The 24,502-nt window shown below is 34.0% G+C and overlaps 2 protein-coding genes across 2 annotated transcripts in view; both read left to right on the top strand.

Moving 5' to 3' along the window:
• LOC128997810 (uncharacterized) overlaps window positions 1-17,476 on the top strand; it is a 38,197-nt gene extending 20,721 nt beyond the window's left edge. The window contains exon 2 of the mRNA XM_054423546.1: window positions 12,454-17,476. Coding sequence (XP_054279521.1) covers window positions 12,458-14,092 — 1,635 coding nt within the window. The 5' untranslated portion in view covers window positions 12,454-12,457 and the 3' untranslated portion in view covers window positions 14,093-17,476. The remainder of the gene's footprint in view (window positions 1-12,453) is intronic.
• Window positions 17,477-18,426: 950 nt separating this feature from the next.
• Window positions 18,427-24,385, top strand: LOC128997811 (uncharacterized). The gene is made up of 2 exons (XM_054423547.1): window positions 18,427-18,666; window positions 21,258-24,385. The coding sequence occupies exons 1-2, from the start codon at window positions 18,644-18,646 to the stop codon at window positions 22,783-22,785; spliced, it is 1,551 nt and encodes a 516-aa protein (XP_054279522.1). The 5' UTR covers window positions 18,427-18,643; the 3' UTR covers window positions 22,786-24,385.
• Window positions 24,386-24,502: the final 117 nt, after the last annotated feature.

The raw sequence follows: 24,502 nt of genomic DNA, 5'->3' as shown, positions 1-24,502 counted from the left end.
ATGTACCAAATTTGATAACAAATATATCCATGAGCACGCAGGCTGCAACAGTTTACTTATTCTCCACAAAAATTACGTGAGGATTTCAAGATTACAGTTTTTTGGAATTTTATCCGTAATCATTTAGCGAACAACAATGTTTCAGTATACTAAATTACGTAACCCTACAAAAAGGTTGGAAAGAAATTGTGAAATGTTATATCTCGAGGGTAAAAAATGGAAATGACAAACTTTTGCCCCAAAAGACCCCATTGCTACACACCGATCATACTGGTTCGCGAACTTGTACAAATAAACATAGGCCCTAAGTCTAAAAGTTTTACTAAATTTCATAAAAGTCTGATGAACTACACACATATCTATTTTGTATAACGCACAAAAATGTTAGTATTAAAAAGAACTTTAACATTATACATAGTATGACATGTATTTGTATTTCACAATTACAATTGTAATTGTGATTCGAACTAGGGAAACTCTGGTTTCTGTACATTCTGTATTCATAAAACATTAATAATTTGTTAACGTTATCCCTTTGGGTTGGTGTAGAAAAATGTTCATTTCATTATTGCAGGACCAACAGTTTGTCTGAAGTCAATAGTACCTTACGAGACTCGCCCTGTATGTATATATTTTACTCCCATAAACCCCCTTTCAATAGTCCAATCAAGCTCTAGCTCGTTTGTATAACAAAGATGGTTGACATGTTTTTAACGAATTTCGTCAAAATCGGATGGGTTTTTCTCGATTTATCGTAATAACGGACACACACAGCTTATATATCTCAACTAAAAAATCTTTAAAATGCATAGTCACTCGTCACATCTTCAATACCGGTACATCTTACCATTTAAATCGCCCGGGAATATAACAACTTTAGCCCACCCCTACCCTTGCAAATCCCTGCAAGACTCAAGCCTACTATGTTCCAATAATGTACTATGTTTTAGAAACAATTTTAAAGCAGGTCATAGGCTGAGTATTCATTTGGCTCTTGATACCCTCAGTACCTAATTTAGCTTTAAGTTAGGACAGGAAACTAACTCGCCTGACCGTCTGAGTTGTTCAGTTCCGGACTAATTGGAGATCAAAGTATTTAAAGTAATCCGAATCAGCGAAAGTCCGGGTAGACAGCGATATTCCTGGACTGTTTGGTATCCCTTGTGTACAATTAAATACTTTGAAAGAAATAAAACCTTAACAGTGTGTTCTGATTTTGCTTTTAAATAATACTCTCTGTAGGTCACTTTCAAAATGGTTTTTAAAGGAAGACTTTTCTTAAGTTGAATTTTGTCATTATTATGCATGGATAAGTGTGGACCTTTTCTGATCCTTCCTCAAAATTCGGAATTTTATCTAGTTGATCCTCGGCATTGAATTGATCTTTAATCTCTACTATAAACAATTAGAAATCTCATCTTTATTCTACTGGGGAAGATACGAACTGTCCACTACTCACATGCCTACACTACTCGCGTATGTTTCATGTCTTGACAAACGTTTTACTTGCAGTTGCTATGCTAATGTGCAGTATTCAGACGGTTGCAAATACGACCACTTCACTTACACAATGACCAAATTAAGACTTCTTCAACGACTACATTTATGTAATTTACGTCATAACCATTACGTCATCATGGCGAGTTGAGCGATTTCTAATGTGCCTTCGTAACCATTTTGGATGTTTATTTTGAAAACAGTCTAAAATATTTTGTATTATATTAATGTTGCGTTAAGAATTTAGTTTTTAGAACACACGAATATTAAAATTTGTTATTGAAGCATTACAAAGCATTGAATGGTTTAATATGGTTATTGTACAAAACAATAGGTAATTTAGGTTGAAAATAGTAGAAAGCCAGTATTTATAATGACTTATAATTCTATGTCAGCAAAATAATTATACTTATCTGTCTCTTAGGAATAAATAAATACAGTTGATAAGTCTTAGTTCGCCAAGCAAACTAATATTCAATAATATACAGGTTTTTATGAACACAAACTGTTGATAACAGTAAAAACGTGTAGAAAATAGCTTGTTTCGGGGAAAACATTATGACTTAACCCTTACAAAGTATTTGTTTAAGTAACAACATTTAAGACATTAATCGTATCGGTAAAAACTAATAGAAAAATGAAATTTATGATGATGAGCACGTATACAACACAAAAATACTAGCAGATAATGCTATAGTGATCTTCAAGGCTAAGCCTCAATCGAGATCACCATCAACATGAAACATAGAACAGATTCTTGCAGCGAACGTTTCATGAAATACACGATAAAACTAAATATCTACCATACGCTATTACCGTTAATCACAGTTAATCGAGTTATTGGGGTTTATTTTGTTTATGTACACCATTAATTGCAGGGATATAAATGTATTGTTCCAAATGATCAATCAAGCACAGACATAATTCAATTTGATTATTCTTGCACATTCATTGTAATGCTGCTACCCCACATTTAATCTAAAGATCATAAATTTACATTGATTTGGATCAGCTCATGTTTATATCCACATATCTACATTCAAATCCATCAAAACCTTAAGAAATCATTGTAAATCTACCATATAAATTTAGTTAGCTAGAAGTCATATCAACGGTATTTAGAACCGCTGGCTCACCATGGCTTAGTCAGCACTCAGCAGTCCAATTGTTAAATGGTTGGCCTACTTAAAGATGTCGTTGAGGTAATTCCATCTCGCTCGGTTTCAACAATGTTCTCATCATTGAAATCCATTCGCTTCGGTATCTAAAGAAGAAGGTACTTTAAAATAAAATTGGTCTTTCCTTTATTACATTATTTATAAAAAGTATACAAAATGTTCTACACAAAAATATGAATAAGATTTGAACGTCTTTTGAATTCAAAAGTCAACATATTTCTTTAATGATAAATGTGGAGTGGTTTCTTCTAGCTCTAAGATCAATAAATACATTTTCATACTTGTATCAAACTCGAGTCTACGCACAGACCACTGAAGTCCATGTAGGCTTCATTCCTATTGATACTTTTTATTTTGTTATTAGAATCACCCAAAGATAAGATCGCCAACAGCCAAGAAACAACCATGACTAAAAAATAAGAACAAGTATCAGGTGAATTTCGTGTTTCATCACTTACAATGATCAATATGATTTTTACGATTTTTTAAAGCTTGTATCTATTATTTATTTTCCGTAAGTTTCTCTATTACTTTAGCATATATAATCAGGACATGCTTCTAAAATTTACTTTCAAGTTATTCCACAAATATTCAGGTTTCTATTTGCATTTATATTGCAACAATCTTTTTTTATATTTTCGTTGCAGCTGATGTGGGTTTGTTAGTTTTTTAAACACGATAAGGACTTATTATTAAATATTCTAAGATTAAAATTTATTTTTTTGGAAACTTCAAAATAAAACTGCGAAGAAAAGAATATATAATTTAAAGAATCGGTGCCTATTTGTTTAGAAAACATTGTTTAACATTATCAGCACATGCTGTAACTTTCCGAATGGAATAGTGTGTACCTGTCACTCTGTTGCTGTTTATTTGGATCGTTTACGTGCTCACGAATATTTCATGATTCTCTCATAATAGAGTCAGTAGGGCATTGCCTCTGAAGCAATTTTTGTATAAACCACACATAATAGCCTGGTACACCATTTTATTGTTCCAATATGTTTAGATTGTTCTTTGCTTAAAATTCATGTTTTGTATTGGTGATTTTTACGCCATTATCTAAGAGATTATAGCGGACATTTTCCATCAAGATTAGTAAAAACATTTCACGACGTTTCGGGATCTGGAATCTGACGTCGTCCTCAGGTGATAAAATATTTAAAACATTGACGAGTACACAAACCCAGCCACAACACGTAGAAATGTTGTTAATACTTAGTTTTTTACTAATCGTGAGGAACATGTCCGCAATAACCTGTAGATATCTAATAAACCGAGTGTTTCAAACACGATTTTGCAGCTTTAACATAATTGTAGTATGAATAGCCTCCGGATCCGTAGCCTGAATCAGGTATTTAAACCATTATTATTAGTTTAACATAATATTGCAGTTTGGCCATTTAACTTACATACATGACTTTTGTGCCAAAATGTATCAAAATATTGCACGATTTCGCCCTTTAACCTACATGGGTGTAATATCGCTTTAAGTAAAGACACTTTGAAAATCCCAAGAAAGGCTTATATACCACAGTTGAATTATTGAGGGAATTAGGGAAGCTGAACTCTTGGACTTGCTCCTGAAAGAAACAAACAAATTATCTGCCATCGGTCTACTGACTTTGGCCCAAGACAAGCTCTGCAATTATACATCAAGTTATTGAGTTTTACTAAGAATACTTACTCTGCATCATATAAGAAGGCCATTATTACTTTGAACTATAACACTGTAATAGAAAAATTGTAATGTGTCTTAAAAATTAATTACAACATAGTTTGTAAGGTACGTGGTTATACTTTCTATAAAAATACAAGCTTTCAAAGAAATATTTGGAAACACCCTGTTGTATGTAGCTGCAAATACTGCTCCCTCCATTCATACTCTTCAAATATATCTTGAATAATTAGAAGTATTGATAGAGCGTTTAAAACAAAAAGGTAAGTTGATCAGATAAACGAGGTGATACAATTTACGGGTGATAGAATTTTTTAAATTACCTTCTGATCACGTTGTAAGTCAGGTTCAAAAAGGAATAATGCTTTGGGAAGACATCTTGTACTTCCCTAATATATTTGTTATGACCTAAGGTATTAACGTAACGGTACGGTACGCCAACATAACAATCGTCAACGTCTTCTTCGTCAGCGTCTTAAGTTAACCGGATGTAGCTAGGCCTACATAGTTTCACAACTACTGTAGTTACGAGTGCCAAAACAATTAAAGCAGCGACACAAACCCCAGGTAAACAAAACCTCAATAGAGGGAAAGTCAAACTCGGCAACTGTTTGATTGTAAGTTATTAATTTAACGTCGTGAATTCCCTCCAAAACTTCCGCCCCCGCCTTATAGCACGCGCCGTTGGGTAACCTGGGGGCTGGATTCGCGGAACTCCGGAACAGCGAGCGCATTCCGTGGAACACTGAAACTGAAATGGAAAACTGTGTTGAACTAGAACTAGAGTTTCCACTCATGAAGATACAGTGCATCACACTTCCTCGTTCAAACCCCACACTTCCCCACAGCTTATCGTCTGATATATTCAGCATTGCCTCCAGGATTGATTTATGACAAATGAAAAAGGTTTACATACCTTACGTCGTCAATCATTATTGTAGTCTCAGGTGACTAGTTTCGAAACAGTTGTTGTTCTTATGATCAAGCACTCATCGTCAAACATCAAATTATTTAAACACATTGTCGTCATCGATAAACAAAAGTTTTACATTTAGGACATACGAAAAGTACGAATTCATAAAATTATTCGTGGCCGTGCATTATTTTATGTTAATTTAACATATTCGCACTTTTCATTTGTCCTAAATGTAAAACTTTTGTATATTAACGACGACAATATGTATAAATAATTTGATGTTTGACGATGAAGGCTTGATAATTAAACAACAATTGTTTCGAAACTAGTCGCCTGAGACTACGCCTCTGTCCCTGTTTATCATTACTATTACTTTTAGACATCAATGGGTGTATACAGCTGTGTATTTCAAGCTGAATTTGAATTTAAGGGGGCGTTGAATGGTGTAAAACAACTTTGTAGATTTATTACAGACTATATCAGCCTAAAAGTCATTTGATCAATGACAGTTTTGAAACCTAAGGCTTTTCTTAGGATCGAACTGGTGACCTTTGATTGCGAGGCAAGCATGGGTTTTCTTGACGTTTCCCCATCTGTTGGCAATAATTTTGAAAACATCATCGTATCAAAACTTCTACAACTGCAGAAAATCGTTAGTATGCCTCCTAGCCATCTAGTCTAAAAGTAATAAAATATAAAACAACATCAGTGAAATACAAAATGATTATTTAAAATAATCCCATGCAAATTGACACTCCGTTTTTATAAAAGTAAATTTGTATAAATCCATTTGAAATTTTTGTTGTAAAGGTAGAGGGTACTCCTCACATACATTCTTTGTAACTTGGCAAGTTATATCAATGTTTGGTTTTGCTCAAAAATACATTTAGCTTGGCTGTTAGTAAATGAGCTCTTCAGTCGGAAATTCCTCTCGCCAAAGTTTATATCCTCCAACCCGTTTATATCCTTTCTAGAGGCGCAAACCCTTAGATGGACTTTGAACTACTCTATTATGTAGCTAAAGACATAATATTGTTATTGACGATTTTTGGACCCACTACTATTCAACTAGACGAACCGTATACGAATCTTTGTCAACTTTGTTCCTGATACACCTAATGGCTATTACCGTATAATGCTGAAAGATCCACACACTTATCCCATTTACCTGCGATGACGAGTCGTGTTCTGCCTCATGTGCAGAAGTCAGCTGTTCCAAGGTCGAAGAGTCATCATCACTTACAGCCTTGTTCCAAAGCCTTGGCCTTTGTTCTTCATCCTCTGATTAGTCTATTTTATGTCACCGATTTTCCAACTAAATGCCTTTGCTCTTTGTCGAATGACCTCGCTCCTTGAAGAGTCTCGAAGCTCGTTACGGCTATTGTCTACAGATCCATCGTCTCAATTTTTGGAAAGTTGTGTTGGATCCAAAAAAGATATATTGCGTTATTGCAAAGATGTGTTTAATGTGTATACTGAAGTGAGCGATACTGTTAAAGGAGGTACGAATTTTTCTTTGCCGAGCTCAATACCACCATTCTAACAAAAACTGTATAAATGCTTTGGGTAAGACAGGAATCGCATGGAGACATAATTTTAATAGAAAATAGGCGCAGTCACATCCGTATTCGTTTTCAAGAACATCTGGTAGTTTTGGAGATGATATGTTTAAGTAATATTCAACTTCTTTATTAAAGTTTATTGTTTGTCAAGGTAGGTTTGATGTTCTTTATAGGCTTATTGCGAAAGTAATCTGTACCAATGCCAACTGATTCTTTAGCACGTTATGTTTTAAATGTTCCGGAATCGGTTCTCCGTCTTCATGAGGGAATGACCCTAGAAGATTGTAGGATTGGTACAAATTGGTCAACTCTAGGACCAATCATCCTGTGGACAATTGAGGTCTATAGTTGCTGAGAAAGATAAGAGTTATCACATTCAAAATCGCAATAAAAGTGGAAGTAGTGAAAACAAAAAAAGGTTAGTCAAAACTATTCTCTCAACTCACAATCTGTTTGAAGTTCGGACCAGTTATGGTCATAATGTTATATTATAGAATTCCTAAGTTTTAACGTTTAAATAATAAATGTGAACAAGTAGAATGTTTTACAACCCATTCGCAACTTAATGTAAAAATAACCTGAACTAAAATTAATTCTATAAATCCGAATTAACTGGCAAAATTAGAGCACATAATCCAGTGAAAGTCACTAGTATTGCTACAGTTTATATCTATGTTGTAATCACTGCAACCACTGAGATCGGCCGGTTACATTCAAATGATCAACGTCATTTTGTACGAATTACAAAATGAACGTACAGTACAAATAAAATCATAATAGCTGTGTGTGCCCCCTTGAAAGAACCTTCTATACCCAAAGATGACTAATATGGAAACACATTTAAAAATCCTCCTATTTAAGAGCAGAATTGTATTTTGAGCAATCCTTGGCCAACAACCAGCGTTTTGATAGTATCTTGAAGAAGGCTTTGTGATGTCTAAGTTCATCTAAGAACTAAAACAAGTTCCATTTTGAGACCAGAATTATATTTTACCCTCAGCAAATCTCGGTTATCACTATTAAAATGTTGAAATAAAGCTTAGTGCAGAGTTCTGAACTGTGATGTTCCATTTAAGTACTAAACATGTTCTATATTGAGATCGGAATCATATTTTACCCTGAGAAAATCTCGCTTAATTATTAGGTTAAACAATCAAATCAAAAGTTACATTTTGGGAACGGAATCACGTTTTACCCTGAGCACAAGGTAATCTATGGAAAAAGGCTTGGCCATGGGTCACAACCAATATACTGGAGTGTTCTGAATTATTATTTTCAATCAAGTGTACTAAAACAAGTTTCGTACTGAGAACGTAAACCCATTTTACACTGAGCTAAGCTCGGCCATCTTTAGAGCGCTTAGAGTAAATTTCCGAATTGTTGTGTTCTATGTAAGTACTAAACAGGATTGCGTTGACTATAAATGATTAGTTGCCCAATCTCAGTACAAGGACACGGAACTACAGGTTGCGTACGCGAGAGCAAGCATGACAGAAGAGGTTGCGTAGGCAATAGTAACTATATAGCCTACCCGCGCAAACACGAAAACAAGCATACATGCATATATGCTTTGACCATAGACGATATATACGATTAATACATACCTGTATTAAAAGTAATATTTTTTATTGTTTTACGAGCGATTAAAACTATTTGTACCAAATCAACAGGGCATATCAATTTTAGGAATTGAAAATTGTGTATATACCTGCTTTTGGTAATCTCTGAAATTACGTATATTAACAAATTTCAGCCCCGAACTCTACCATCTTGAAGCTGTACCTGGCCATCCTATTACAAAACTTCATCTCTTAAAACTAAAACTGCAATATTGTAAAAGTACATTTGCGTACACGTCCATGAACCACACGGGAAGAAGAAATGTAAAAATTAACAATAGAAATTAAAAATCTGTATCTAAGCTTGTAGCCATCTAAATAAATCATTTACAGCCCTTGTTATGCACTGGATTTTTTTACATTTGCAAACTTTAATAATATTGCGTTTGTAACGAAGTCACCATTTTGTTGATGAAAGATGGAATACATCAGGAGGAAAAGACTCATATTTTCCAAAAAAAGTACTCCAGGTTAGTTTTCTTTGTTATAAAACGAATTTAACTTGATTTGGAAAGGAATTAGAGCAGATCGGTCTCAGAGGCACTGCACTTATCTGATTTTAAAATTACAAATATTATATACTTAAAACGTATGAATATGATATACGTACAGTATTCCATTTGGAGCCTTGCTAAAGGCATAGATAAAAGGAGCTAAAGGTGATCCACATAAGCCCTTTAGAGATGAACACTTTGGAAGATAAAACCCTATTGAATCAGTGTTGATTAGTATCCTCTTTGTACTTTATAACTCAGTGAAAACTTTAGCTTGTGAGACGTTTATACAACTGCTTTTCTAAATATAATTAATTTTCTAAATAAAAAATTTTTTTGACGTGGCAAGAAATATTTCAAAGAAAAATTATAAAATAGTATGTAAATTTTTACTTGTATTTAGTTTGTAGTTTGTATTTAGTTTTTAATGTATTTTAAAACATACATTTAGATTTTTTTACATTTAATAGAAGGAACATTTAGTTTAAAAAGTGACGAGATTAGGCCTAACATAAAAGGTGTACGAGTTGATTTTATGCGTCCCCGATCGGTGTTATTCCTTGTGAAATGAAAATATAGAGCACATTTCCTTAAATATCTAATAACGAACTATGAAGTATTAACTAACTAACTGTTAATATCAATCAATTATAATATTAATCATCAATTAATTCGTAGTTTTTTTTGCAATTTCCCAATTATTGGTTACTCAATTTAGGGATTATCTTATTTTCCCAAAAACGCCAATAACAACATCTATAGATGCGTAAATAACCTTTAATCCCTCAGAAATAACCTTCGAACAAATCTAGGATTAGTTAGTTAGGAAACCGGTTTTGTAGTGTAGTCGTAGTCAGTTATCTAGTTGATTGGTATTTTCATGATATACACAACGTTTTATAATGTTAAGCAGTGTATATGATCAGTCGTAGGCCCTCTAACACGGACTTTGCTTAATCCGGACAGTCATTTAACAGCAGTTCGTCAAAAAGCCATACATCAAATGTTTAAAATCGTAATGTTATAAATGCATAGCTATAACTTTGTAGTTTTCGTCCAGTTTACTTACAATGCTTCACAATGTACACACTTTTAGATCCCTAATTTTGTTGATGTACATTGGGGTTCGTCATGTAAGCCTAAAAGGTCCAGGAATAGTGGTTTCTTTCAACATTTTTAGTTTATTTTATGTTATCCGGACGATATGGCCTAATTAGTCTTGTTAATCGAGCGTGTACTGTATGATCGAAATTCCTGCTTTTTAGAAAACAAACCACTGTGATCGCATTTCAACATACTTATGACTTTAAATTAAACAATACCCTGTTTTATACCCAGTCTTTTTAAATATTTAATACTGAGTGTTTTAGTTAAAATAGGTTCAAACGAAACGTAGGCATATTGAACATAGCTAATCTTGAAATAAAAAAACGCAATGTAGAAATATAAAATTTGGTGCATTTTGTTAGTATCACAAAACTAAATAGTATCAAATCCTCGCTATGTCATACGTTTATGTGGAGACTATGTTTTAATCCAGATTTTTTGTTACCTAAAGAGAATTTGATCTAATACGACAGCAAACCGTAAGTTTCGTAATTACATAGACATTTCTTTATTTGACCTAGTGAAAATTTTACTTAATGAAACACTCCCAATAAAACCATTCCAACCACCACAAAGAAATCTTAAATACCAATAACTAGAATTGGGAACACCAATAGAATATTATACTAATCTAAAGACTACGTGAATGTTAACAAGATTGTAAATGAATACTTCGCCTAAAGAAATAATAGTAACAAATAAAAAAACTGTTCACGTTAATAGGCTTGATACTATATTTTTTATTACTATAGTATTGTCCCTTTTAAAAATTGTGTCTTTTTGTACAATAATAACGTTGGGAGAAAATTCCTTTGCGGAAAAGGAAGTTGAGAGGCAGCGCTACCGGCGGATTGCACCCCAATTAAGCTAGTCGCCTCCAGATCAACTTATGGTAATGAAGTATAGTCTGGTGCCGGCACTATGGAACGATACACCGGCACAAGGTCTAGTTGTCTCGGTCATGCTGATACAAGGCCTCTGAAAGTCCCAGATGGATGAAATGCGTAAAACGCCACTTGGAGTAGAAATTGGCTGGCTTTCTAGATTGCGTTGCCCCCCCCCCCCAAGTTTAAGTTATGGAGGTCCTTAAGCCAATCATCCTTTGAGTAGAAAACATTGTTATAAAGGTCATTGCTGCTCACACTTCTCACCAGTAGCACAGAAAACATACAATAGTATGTTTTCTGTGCCAGCAGGCTATCTATTTTCTACTGATGACTCATTGTGTGGATATAGAAATGACATCAGAACATCGATGATGTATAGTGTGGTATTTGGAGGATTCTTGTTTCTAGCAGAAGGAATAAATCAAAGATTTAAAATCGGCAGTTTTTATTGGTTGATTGACTAATCAACAAGATAACTTAATGGATGTACTATCTTTTAACTAATCAAATCAAAGACATAATTTTACCTGTGTGGTCAATTGATCCTTTGTAGTTGCATAACTGAATCAACTTTTTTCCCAATGCAACATGAAAAAAAGATTCCTAACAAATTTATTAATTTATTTGCACCTATTACTTTAAGACTCATCTGGGACCGATCGTAAAATATTGTACTTCTAAAAAATATAATGATTAAAACATTTTAGTTCATAGAATTGACAGTTTTCATTATTAAAGAAACTGGTTTTTAACTTCAAACCCATTAAGCTGCCAGCATTACTGGTCAAAATTTTGGGTACAGCTGGTCTAGTACTTAGAGTTGTGGGACTAGTGTGGGTTCAAAACCTGCAAATCTCAAATGTCTAATTCTAATTCTTAGTACTGTACATGGTAATGCTGTGACTATTGAGAGCCAACTAAGCTTAAGATCGACCCCTCATTTAAAAGAATGACTCCTAATCATGGCAGATACTCCTCTTCCTCTATAAAACAATCACTTGAAAATTTTCAATTTCAAATTCTGGCTTGATTTATTTCAAAACAAACTTTGATTACTGGCAGTGAGTGATATTTATTTATCTTATATAAAACAAACTAAAATTAATTGCGTAAAGATATTCAAAAGAGTTGAAGTAAGAGAGTAGTCAAATCTGGGAAGGTATGAGCCAGAGGGCTGAGGATAGATTCTCATAGGGGGGGGGGGGGGGTACCTCGAAGTTTGAGTTACCTACATTGACTTCCATTCCCAACAGTTGTCTCATTTAATAATGCATTTCATGTTTATAACAGTTATAATTTAAAAATACAATAGTTGTAGCCTATGGATACTTGCTCTTCAGCTCTTTAGGAATGAATGGGTTGTCCTGGCCCTCATGTCACTTCCTTTGGAGATGCCACTGGTTTGAACAAAAATCAAATATCCATTAGAGTCTGTGTTTTATTTTTGTTATTTACTTAGTATTCAATAGTTTTTGTTTTGATATTTAGTTTTACTTTGATTGCTTGTTTGTGCAGGGCGATGGGAGGACGTTGGGCCAAGAAGGTATTCTGCCTGGTGTTTGTCTGGGGAGTCGCCATGGTCGCCTTCATGATCATCTCCAACCACTACCCTCTAGCCATCCAGCCCAACCTCGCGTCCCACGTCAGCAACAGTCGGTTCTTACTGACCAAGCTGGTACTACCTCCAGAAGCCACAGTCAGCACCACCAAGGCCTCCGACTTCTCTCTGGAGCCTCATGTAGACAAGTCACCTGGATTGTCGGAGGCTATGATCATAGATCAGGTCCAGCAGCGACTTCCTAGTCTCCCCATCGCCTACTGGAACAAATACAAGAATAAAAACTTGTTCTACAAGAATGAAAGCTGTGCCAAATACCCTAGTATTTTCGAATTAGAGTTTAATAATATTTACTGGCAAACACTGCACACATCTAACGGTACGTTTCATTTTTATGGCGCTTATTACGACGTGAGGAAAATGAGCAAGATAGGTCCTTCAGTGAGAATACTTGGTATGATTAACAGAATAGAACCCACTGTGAAAACTTACTGTCAGTTTTGGTTTGAGAACCACAAAGAACCGGTGTTCGTCAAAACTATGGAGTATAAGTATATTTGGTATAAAAAATGGGGTAATTACAAACAAGGGATATTTCAGCCTTATTTGATCGCATGCCAAATTCCTCAAGCTTTCCATAAAATGGTGCCCGCCTCGGTGTCTGTTGTGGAAAAAATATGTGATATTGCCAGTAACAACTTGAGGGTAATTTACAACAAACCGGAGAAGAAAAAAGGTTTTGCGGTTTGTGTTAAGGGCTTAGACTTTCTGTACGACGACCTGTCAGTCAGACTGATAGAGTGGATTGAACTTCTCAGCGTTTTGGGAGCTGAGAAGATTTTCTTTTACGAACTTCAAGTTCACCCAAATATCAGCAAAGTCTTGAGATATTACCAATCCGTTGGAAAAGTAGACGTGGTTCCACTGACATTGCCAGGAGGTCAACCCAATATCCCGGGGTTCCAACACTTGTACCTCACCAAGAAGGTGAACCACAAGCGTCAAAATGAACTGATACCGTACAATGACTGCTTGTACAAAAATCTATATTCCTACGAATACATCGCTCTATTGGATATAGATGAAGTTATAATGCCTATGAAAGAAATGTCCTGGAGAGGTCTTATGGACACAGTTCTTCCTAAGGCTCTGGCAGTTAAGAACGAAACAAGGGCGTCATACAATGTACGGAACGTCTACTTCTTAGATGACCTTCTCCACGAACACGGTTGGTTCAAAGACATTCCTCGCTATACGCATATGCTGCAGCATGTCTACCGCAGCAAAAACTTTACGAAACCGAATCAATACGTGAAGTGTTTTCACAACCCAGAAAGAGCTTTGACACTTCACAACCATTTCCCACTGGCATGCTTGGCTTCAGGATGCACTTCCTACGCAATTGAAGTCGAAGATGCTCAATTACAACATTATCGTGCCGACTGTGTGCGGACTTTGAAGAAAACGTGTAACGAATATAGACATAATAGTGTAATCGACACCACAATATGGAAGTTTAAAGATGTTTTAATAGGTAGAGTAACTGACTCCCTTAGGACACTGGGGTACTTCAGTGTTAACGGTGGGGTTACTTGATTCATGATATACATGAACTACAGTGAAGTAAATAAGCCGTCCACTCTTAAAGTAGACTTTGAAAAACTGAATTATTTTATGTATTTATTTTAAACTAGATGTATTTAGACAAAAGGCTCTAAGTCAGAATTGGTGATTTAGGTTTTTGTAAGAAAAGCAGACTTACCTGTTCATTGACGAGCTTTGCTGGTAAAAAGAAAGAGAAAACCTATCGTATTAAAATGGGATATTTTACCAGAGTAATTGTTTCAATTGCGAAAAGTTATAGGTACTGAATCATTAAGAACAAAGTATTTGCTATTCCCAATGTATTAGCCATGATATATCTTAACTTTATTTTTTTCTTGTTGCTGCAATTTTGTGAGCTAAGCTAATAAATGTCCAAGTAAGCCAACTGCTATTAAAAAACTAGGTGCTGTGATTTTATCTGCCCTTTTAAACTGGTAATTTTGATTTGTTTTGACATGATTTTAATGTTAAACACTTGATTGCCAAAACAATATGTTCGCTCTTAAGAATTACATTTAATTTTAAGGTTATTTGCATAAATTAGGCCTAAGACAGCATATTTACCTTTCAGTTGATTTGATCACAGATCTGTGATTTGATACATCCATATTATCTTTTTAATTCATATTTATCTCCAAAAAACTATATTTTGAAGATCATACTTTTTGATTCCTCATTTTTTAGATTGGAAACTCGAATGATAAATTTAACTTTTCTAAGACCTTATTCATGTTTAATACAGTTGTAAGATTAAAGAGTGATTTAATAATCTTGTGGGATCATACGTCATACATGTGAAGGTGGGCTCATATTCTATTTCCATAAGAAATTACTAGTCCCTTCCTTAGAAGTAAAGAAAATATATTTAACTTGCTAGATATACTACAAACTAATTTATGCTTGGAAACTTGATACAGCAAACCCTTGATTATAAACTCCTTTGATAAAGAATGTTCTGTTAAAATCTTGAAATTACAACACCATTGTACTTTAGCATGTAGCAAGCTTCGAGAAGTTGTTTTTCTCAATTTTAATGTGAATAGCTCTAGATGGAAAAGTTGAAAATATGCATAAGGTATTTAAAATCAAAAACCATGTTATATTTTAGACTAAAGTATATTATCAATGACATGCCATATAAAAATAAATGTTATGTATACAAATTATGGAAATGTACCCATCTGATTTACGTTGTGTTTTTAAATTCATATTGTGTTAATAATATTAATTCACCTAGACCAGCGGTTCTCAAACTTTTTGGTCTAGTGACTCACCGCCACCTTAGAATTTCTTCTCACGACCCACATATAAAATAATATTGATAGGCTATAATTATTTATCACTAGCAGAATACCCTTCTTTGTAGACTTATAAATTGCTTATTGCAGTATACTCGACTCGTGCTTTGTGTTTTCAATGGGATAGGACACGGTTTGAGATAATTTGGTTCTTTTAAAATGTTTTACACACCTAAACAATAAAAAAAAGTATATGATAGAATATTCGCAAAAAATTTAAAAAAATTATAATAAACTAAAAACATAAGCTTCACTGTAAACAATCCTACTTTGACAGTTATCATTGTGTATTACAGCTTTTTGTTGCTGCTTGGTTCAAATTAGCTGTTGTCATAAATGCAAAAATATTAATGATAGACCAATTTTATCATGTACACTAAAAAACACACAACTATATGGAAACTGTGAGGATAATGTTATTGAAAATACAATATCTAGTCCAAAACACTATTATTTGTGAAACTTTATAAATTATTTAGAACTAAAGTTTAGGTGTATTATATTTACAAGATACTTAATCTGTATTGAATGTTGACAACTACTGAGGCATTTTCCATACATAGCCTATATTCCTGTATTTATTTTTAATAATAATGCTCTTTCACACAAATATTTGTTTTACTACTCAATAATTAGCTCTTAATTATACTACTGCATTTACAAAATTTATTTTTATCGGTGTTCCTCTCCACGTGTTTTAAATACCTATATATAACTACAACTCATGGGATATTTTTTATAATTCTGCAGTTTAATTTAAAGATGGAAATAATTTGTCTTAAAATATGTTGAATTTTCTTTATATTCTTAGAATAGTAGGGGTTTGCTGAAGGTTTTGGGCCCAGTAGGCCTTCTATTATAAATGTACCTAACTTAGGGTCACGTTTAAAATAAACAATCCAATATCTAGTATTTGCAAAAGATAATGATATAGGCTAATAAAAAAGAACCTGATGTAATAGCTAACACTTTCTTCATGAACTTCTTCATAAACAAATCTTTGTAAAGGGAGGTGTTTAAAAGGAATTGTTGACAATTTAACTTAGGCTTCCTGTTGATTTAAATTCTTTGCTTTGGGGGTCATAAACTGTCAAAACCGTTAGGTAGGCCCAGTGCTGCTTGACTCCCCAGAGCGTAAGAGTGATTCAGGGGAGGGGTGTAGTGGGCAGGATGTAATGGAGACTGATGGGTACAGTTTCTAAACTGAGCTACCCTAATATAAATTGAAAATATTGATTCGATTGTTCAACCCTCATTCAATTTTTTCATAATCAGCAGGTTTGGTTAGGTTAGGTAACCTGGTACTATTTTGGTGCTCGACAGACCGTTCCTGTATTAAACGTTTTTGAGTCATAAGAAAAAGATTTTTGTTTTTGCTCTTATCATGCGACCCACCGTATATGCTGCCGCAGTGGGTCGCGACCCATAGTTTGGGAACCGCTGAGCTAGACTATTACTTTATTAAAGTTGGTCTATGGCTTTCTGCTGGGATTATATGATGGTTTAGAATCATCGTGTTCATTGTAGTTGTATCCACTTAGTAACCAGGAAAAAGAGTCTTTATCATATTAATTTCAAAAATTTATACGGATTATATTTTCAACTACTGTTATTATTTTTTTCTGATTATACTACATTTAAAAGGCTTAGAAGTGTAAAAAAGATGTTATTGGATATCAAAATAAAAATATATGACTAAAAACTGAGAAAAACTATTTTGCTTTTATTCTTTAATGTAAAGACTGAGAAATAACATAATACTGATTGAAACAAAAGATTTAAAACTATTTTATTATCTTATTTAGTTAGAAAAAAGTCAAAAGTTTTAAGGAAGTATTTGAAAACTGCTCAAAAGTAAATTACTTTATCAATTTGGAATAGAAATATACCATAGAATTTAAGACTTTGTTTTATTTGCGTGATTTAGTATAGTTTGGTATAATGTAAATTTGAATATTGTTAGCGTAACCGAATTGTATGTAATATTTATTAAAATGATTATTTTAGTATACTTTCTGTGATTGTGTGATTTATTTTACCTTGTATCAAGAGAAATAAAGAATTTTAGAGTGCTGTACTCTAAGTTTTATTTACTAATATCCGCTGTACAAATCAAAATGTTATGAAATTCAAAGTGCAAACATAAAAATAAAAACAAATTGTAAAAAGTCAGTGAGTTTTACGTCAATTATGAAGAAAGAAAAGGTAGAATGTAATACTAACATTATACATTGAGATTTTTGTTAGTTGCAAGGAGTCACAAGTCTTCTCTTTAATACTGGTCTTTACCCTGAGAATTTTACCGGCACCAAAGCAGCCTTCCTTAATCTTAAACAAGCCTGGATGGTTCTAATGCTGTGTATTTATACATCAGTTATGTATTATCACAAAAATAATTGTACAATATGTCATACAACTATATAGCCATCCATACTCCTTTAAAAATTCAACTTGATACTTTCTTATTCCCGATATATAGAACTTTCATTGTGAAAAAAGCTCCTTTATACATCAGTAGGAAACCCCGTAAGCCTATTCCTTGCTGGAATAGAATCGGCAGAAGAAATTCATGTTTTTGAACAAAACCGAGGACTATTTAGAAATTCTCTGTCCATAATGAGTACCTAAAAATTTATTTTTGTAAACATGCTTACATGTTAACCAAAAAACACAATTTAATTTTAAAAAATACCAAATATCCTCTTAATTTATAAGAAAACTGTAAATTATGAGAAAAGTATAAGTCATCTTTTTCTTTTTATTTGAGCAACATAACAATAATGTTAAATTTGCATGGCAAATAGGGCATTTAATTTCAATCCAGTAATCTTACAAGAAAAGGAACAGAATTTTGTTAAAGTCAATGTTAGATTTGTTGGCAGAGATACATCTTTGGACTACACTGTTTAAAATTAAAAACTAGGTTTGTTAGTGCAGTTTACACACAAACTTTACTACTGATTATCTCCCATTGTTGTTACAGATGTTAGCCACTTGATCATGAACACATGCATGAACACACACATGTACATCTACTGTTCAGCGAATAGTGAATACTTACCTTGTTTAGCTTATCTTCATACACTTTAAACTTAGCACATTACTAAACTATTCTTATTGTTTTAAGGCACACGTAATTAAGTTTTAGAACAATAGAGCTAATATGTGAAAATACTATTATAATGTCTGATAACATTCATGTGTAAGAAGATGATTTCAAAGAGGTGAAAAACTCATTTCTAGAATGCAATGCTCCATTTTGGTTAGGTAAGTTATCTGTATACTTTGCTTTATGATCTAAAGTTTAGTTGACAATATAGGTAAACATGTGTTATTTGGCACGAAATTGGGTGGAATTTTATGAAACATTTAGTGTGCAATCTTCAAGGCCCCTTTTTGGGAAAATACATCAAGTTCTAGAATTTGAATTATTTGTTAAAGCCGTTCATAAAAAAGTTGCTGAAAATAATTTCTTTTCTGGTGGAGATTAAAAAAATAAAGTTAATACAAATTAAGGGGGGTATGAATTTTAATAGTAGGCTATGTAAATCTTTAAATAGGTTGTACATGTCAGGCGAAGCCTTCAGAATAATTTTCCTAGCTATGCTTGTATATTGAGCTCTTGTCAAAATAGGGACCACGCCAAACAAGCTAGTTCAAATTTGAGGCCTCTTCTTCTTTATATTATATAGCTATTCTAGCCGATTCTCACCCCGATTAGTATCTATAATAGCCAAAAATGACGTGAAGGAAAATGAACATTCCTGCCAAATATGAATCACGTTATGTAAGTTAAATTCTGTGGTTTAAGGTCTCCTTCGCACGTGAAGAGTAGAGTGTTGGGGCATATGGAGTGGTGGGGGTTTGGGGGTGGTCGCATGATAATTTTCAATGTTGTAAGCCTGCTGCGGTCGTTCGAGTCTTGTTTGAGGTGGTGACCAAAGTCAGGGAAACGTTACCTGTGGATCTCGGTGTGACTGAATGATAGATTGCCGAACTGATAGGGGAAGTCTCTATTAGACTATCAAGGACCCCTGGTAAACCATGGTAGTCTTAAACATGCTGAAACAAGCAATATTTCCTAAACTGTAATGAAAGACTCAATGACAACTTATAAAACACTGGTTCCCAGTTTTGTAGTACTAATTTTGTACAACCTTCTGCAAACTTCCTAAGCCACGTAAGCACAATTCATAAGTCCAAAAGTTTTATGAATACAAGTCTGTCAACTGGCGATGGATTTTCATAATGGTTAACACTTTGGATAACGTTATCATAGATCCCGATTCTTACTTGGTGGGAGCATTGATTTTCCCTCCCATGAATTTCTGTTATTATGACACGACTAAATATTACATAGGAGTGGACAGCTAGAATAGTAGTGGATGAAGTGCAGAACAAGGTGTTGGTCTCAGATTTGAAGGACTTTGCTTGGCTGTGAAGAGAGCTTGATAAAGACCCCCATTTATGGACAGCCCTTGTAATACTAGCACTTCCTTTTCTAATAGAAGTGGAAAATTTGTCAATAATAACACTTTTAGAAAGCTCACTTGGGAACAACACACTATTAATTTTATTTCAAAGATTTACCTAATCTCCTTTTTACTAAGGAGGATTAAGCGTTAGTTGTAGAGCTCGTGCGTTTCCTGGTGAAGCCTGGGGGTAGGTGGTTAGAGTGGCTAAGAACCGGTTTTGTATTGGCTTCAACCCTACCCCCTGCTTCACCAGGAAACGCACGAGATCTAGTAACTCAAACAGTATGCTTATGAATGGCATATTCATATTACAGATTTTTTCGCTTTAATCTGCTATATGGAAACATATTATAGGACAATTGTGCAGGGGTCCGAATCGGGTTTTCACATGGCAGAGAAAAGCATGAGAATTGTGTGTGACATCCCAAGCAGAATAACTAGCCTCACTTCAACATCTTAAACTTTAAAAATTTGTTATCTGCTAAAGAAAATGTAGGCTATCCTATTATACTAAATGTAGTGATTTACAAAGTTATAATACTAGGAAATGTAACTAGATGAATATTACAATCAGTAAGATCATCTAAATCTATCAGCAACCACAAATTTCTCTATATGAAACTTTGCTAATTCCTATATTTTTCCAAGCGAAAAGTTTTGACGAATCTGAAAATAGTTTGGTGAGGTGGCTCATGTACTTGTGGTTTTTATTTTGTTGAAGGATTTTGGAACAACAAATATCCAGTATAAAGTTTGACTATTGTTGTTTGATAAATTGCACTTTTGCTTTATAAACAAGATTCATTTTATAGAATTTATTTTGACATTGTCTATTGTACTGCTGTCACATAAAAAAATATTATAATGATAATTGACAATTTTCTTTCGCTACTATTAATGTCGGATAAATGAAACGTTGAGGTTAGTAGGGTTATTGCATTTTATACATCAAAGTGGAGATATAAAAATACAATAATTAGTATTGCTGGCACACACTTTGGTTCTTAGAAAAAAGACATACAGTAGACTCCCTCTTATCCGTACTCCTCGGGACCGTTGCCAGTCTGGATAATGGGTTTTCTGGTTAAACCGACGTCCCCAAAACTTGTTAAAACGGACCGTTTAAATGCATACTGCATACAGTATTTGACTTAAATTTAGGAGAGCATTGTATTTAGACGCGTGATCACTGGTCCCAAATCTTTCCCACAAGAACAGTCGTTTTAGTACTGGCCACTTCCTGCCGATCTAGTCCGGTTAAACCGATATGCTGATAAAAATTGTCCGGTTAGAGAGATGTATGGTTAAAAGGTGTCCGGATAAGAGGGGGTCTACTGTATCGTATAGTCAGCAATCCTGAAATAGTTTTGTTTTGTTTAACAGACACATGAAGATGAATAAGATAAGAAGTTGTTTTCATGGGGCATTGATTTGGGGCTCAGTTTTGATCACGGCTGCCTTTATCATCATCATTACACAGAAAACCAAAATAGGCAACTTCTTTGATGAAAGCAGTGAAATATGGTCACATTCATCACCCAAAATTGACAGATCTCCAACTTTCACTAATTTGCAGGTTATTGATCAAATTGAACAATATGTACCTAGTCTTCCAATTGGTCTTTGGGAGAAATACAAAGATCGTTTTTACAATAATGTTACATGTGTCAAATATCCCTATGTCTACTATTTGAAATTTAATAACAACTTTTGGCAAGTTTTGGACACTTCTAGTGGTATTTTTTATCTTTATGCAGCGTATTATGATAACAGAACTTTAAGCAGGATCGGGCCTTCAGTAAGAATCTTAGCAATGGTTGACAGAGTTGATCCGAATGTAATAATTTACTGCCAGATGTGGTTCCAAAACATCAAAGAGCCTGTGGTGGTAAAGGTGGCCAAGTACAACTACATATGGCATAAATCATGGGGCTCACCTGGACCTGGGGATTTACATCCATATTTAATGACATGTCCGATTCCTCGAGAATATAGGAATGAAGTACCAGATTCTGTTGGTATTGTGGAGGAAAAATGTGACATGTCATCTAACAACTTGAGAGTTATCTACAAGAAACCTGAGAAGAAGAAAGATTTTGCAGTTTGTGTAAAAGGTTTGGACTTTCCCTACCAAGATGTATCAGTAAGGCTGATAGAATGGATCGAACTGCTCAAAGTGTTGGGAGCTGATAAAATTATCTTTTATCAGTATCAGGTTCACCAGAACATAAGCAAAGTGCTCAAGTTTTATCAAGAAGAAGGAAATGTTGATGTGGTTCCCATAACACTACCTGGATACCAACCGAACATACCCGGTTTACAGCACGAGTATTTGAAAGACCATTCATTCCGCATTTTAAGAAATGAGCCCATCCATTTCAATGACTGCCTATACAAGAATTTATATTCCTACAAGTACATTGTACTAATGGACTCTGACGAGGTTATAATGCCTAAAAAGGAATCATCTTGGGAAGGACTTTTACATTCACTTTCTCCAGGAAAAATTAAGGACTCTTATTATGTACAGAATGTTTACTTTTTTGATGACCTGAGACAACATGGATGGACTGAGGAGATCCCACAGTATATGCACATGCTGCAACACGTCTATCGCAGCAGAAACTTCACTATGCCAGGTCACTACATAAAAGCCTTTCATGATCCAGAAAGAATATTAACCCTGCACAATCATTTCCCTGTAGAGTGTTTAGGACCTCAATGTGATACTTATGCAATAGCCACCGATGTTGCACAGTTACAACATTATCGTGCAGACTGTGTGGGTGAACTAATGGAGGTTTGTGATGAATATAAAAACAACATTGTTAAAGATGCAACGATTTGGAGATTTAAAAATATCCTGGTAAATAGAGTGTCAGCTACACTCAATAAGTTAGGCTATTTTTAAGAAAGATTTTTACTATGTAAATATGAGATATTAATCATAGTGATGAAAAAAAAAAAATATAAACAACGTTTTTATGAATAACAAACACTATCTAAAAGTAGGCCTATTTATTATAATGTAACATACCAGTGATGTATTTGCGAATTAATGAAATGATTATTTAATGTGTTATAGTAATAGTAATAATGATAAAATGTAGTAATTTAATTTGTTTTGTATATATTTATTAAAAATAAATAAATTATGTACTGTCACAATTTTATTGTTTTTACATGATGTTATGTACAAATTAGGAGTGAAAATCAATTGTGACAATCAGGTTGATTTTTGTGCCTAAGGTAGATTTGTTGGTGATGTCAATTTATTGGTATTTTGCATAGTTTTTTAAATTTGTAATTTTACAATTTTAGTTACTGTACAATCTAAAAAATGTGGCTACCATGGGGTATCAAAGGGGGGGGGTCTTGAGCCCCCCTAGCCTATATTGATGGACACCCATGTTTAGATAATTGTGATGTCATTAATTTAATAGTGTGTTATGATGTAGCATAGACAAATAGAGTAAATATAGACTGTCAATGGAAGGTTCCGCGATGTGCTGCTAGGAGTTCCGTGTAGTTACAGCGCACACCGCTGCAGACTTTATAGGCTATTTGCCGTATGCTACCAGCAGACGCTGAAGCGGTGTGCGCCGTAACTACATGGTACTCCTAAAGGTGTGCGCCGGAACATATGCTAACCGTAGCACTTCTGACGGTCTATATTTATTCTATTTGTCTATGAATGTAGCCAGTTAGATGCAATGATTTGAATTAGTTTAGGTAGTAAAAATGAACTGTATCAAACAAAAGAAATACCTAATCTAGTAATGAAGTAACACTTCACTTGAAAATAACTTTGTTGGTTTTAGCAAATTTTACATTAAATAAATATTGAATTTGTATGCGTCCAAGGGTTGGACGACTTTCATGATATGCCGGGGATTGAACCTGTCCCTTTCGCACCAAAGTCCAGAAGGTTAACCACTAGGTTAACAACAAATCCAATTGTCAATACATTTCAGAAGATTTGACTTAAAAAAATGCATTTTCAATGGGCCTTTTGTTGCGTTGTCAATTGTCATACAAAAACAATTGTTAAATGTTGATCAGCTGTTCTATTATTGTATTGGGGGTCATTGTTATTATCTCTTTACATATTCAACTCAGAGAGACAAAAGACTAATTATTAGCATTGAAGACTTGTTAAAAGTTTTTCAAGCAAGTAGAGACAGATTCATAATAAATTGGTTCTTTTTTCGATGACTATACAACAATTTATAAAGTTGACAATGATAAATAGACTTTGAGTATTGAGTCTAGATGGTCATGAAAAATAACCAGGTAGATGGAAAAAAAACAAAATGCTGTTAGCAAAATTTAGGTAAAATATGAAACTGTTGTGGGCTTAAACAGAAGGGATTTAGGGGTTATAGCTCTAACAATCTAAAAATTGGTGTCTTAATGAGATGTCTTTTTAGCAAACTTTAGATAAACAACATTTAATAAATATACAGTTAATTACCTTTGACTGCATTTTACTTTTTGAAATCAAACACTCTGACCGTATTCAGCCTACCAAATATACATTAGTTTATCGAACAAGTATAATTGTGACAGATCCTCTATTGATATTTGTGTTTTAGGGGAATACAAGAGATACTTGATAAAAAATGTTC

Source organism: Macrosteles quadrilineatus, unplaced genomic scaffold, assembly GCF_028750875.1.
Source record: "Macrosteles quadrilineatus isolate MER2022 unplaced genomic scaffold, UCM_ALF_1.0 Scaffold_7__1_contigs__length_78375512, whole genome shotgun sequence".
Lineage (NCBI taxonomy): Eukaryota > Metazoa > Arthropoda > Insecta > Hemiptera > Cicadellidae > Macrosteles > Macrosteles quadrilineatus.
Note: the sequence above shows the minus strand (reverse complement) of the source record. Positions and strands in the feature narration are given on the sequence as shown.

Coding starts and splice junctions, on each gene's coding strand:
- LOC128997811 (XM_054423547.1), top strand. CDS start 18,644: ATGCAATGCTCCATTTTGGTTAG. Junction 18,667..21,257: donor CAATGCTCCATTTTGGTTAG/GTAAGTTATCTG, acceptor TTTGTTTAACAG/ACACATGAAGATGAATAAGA.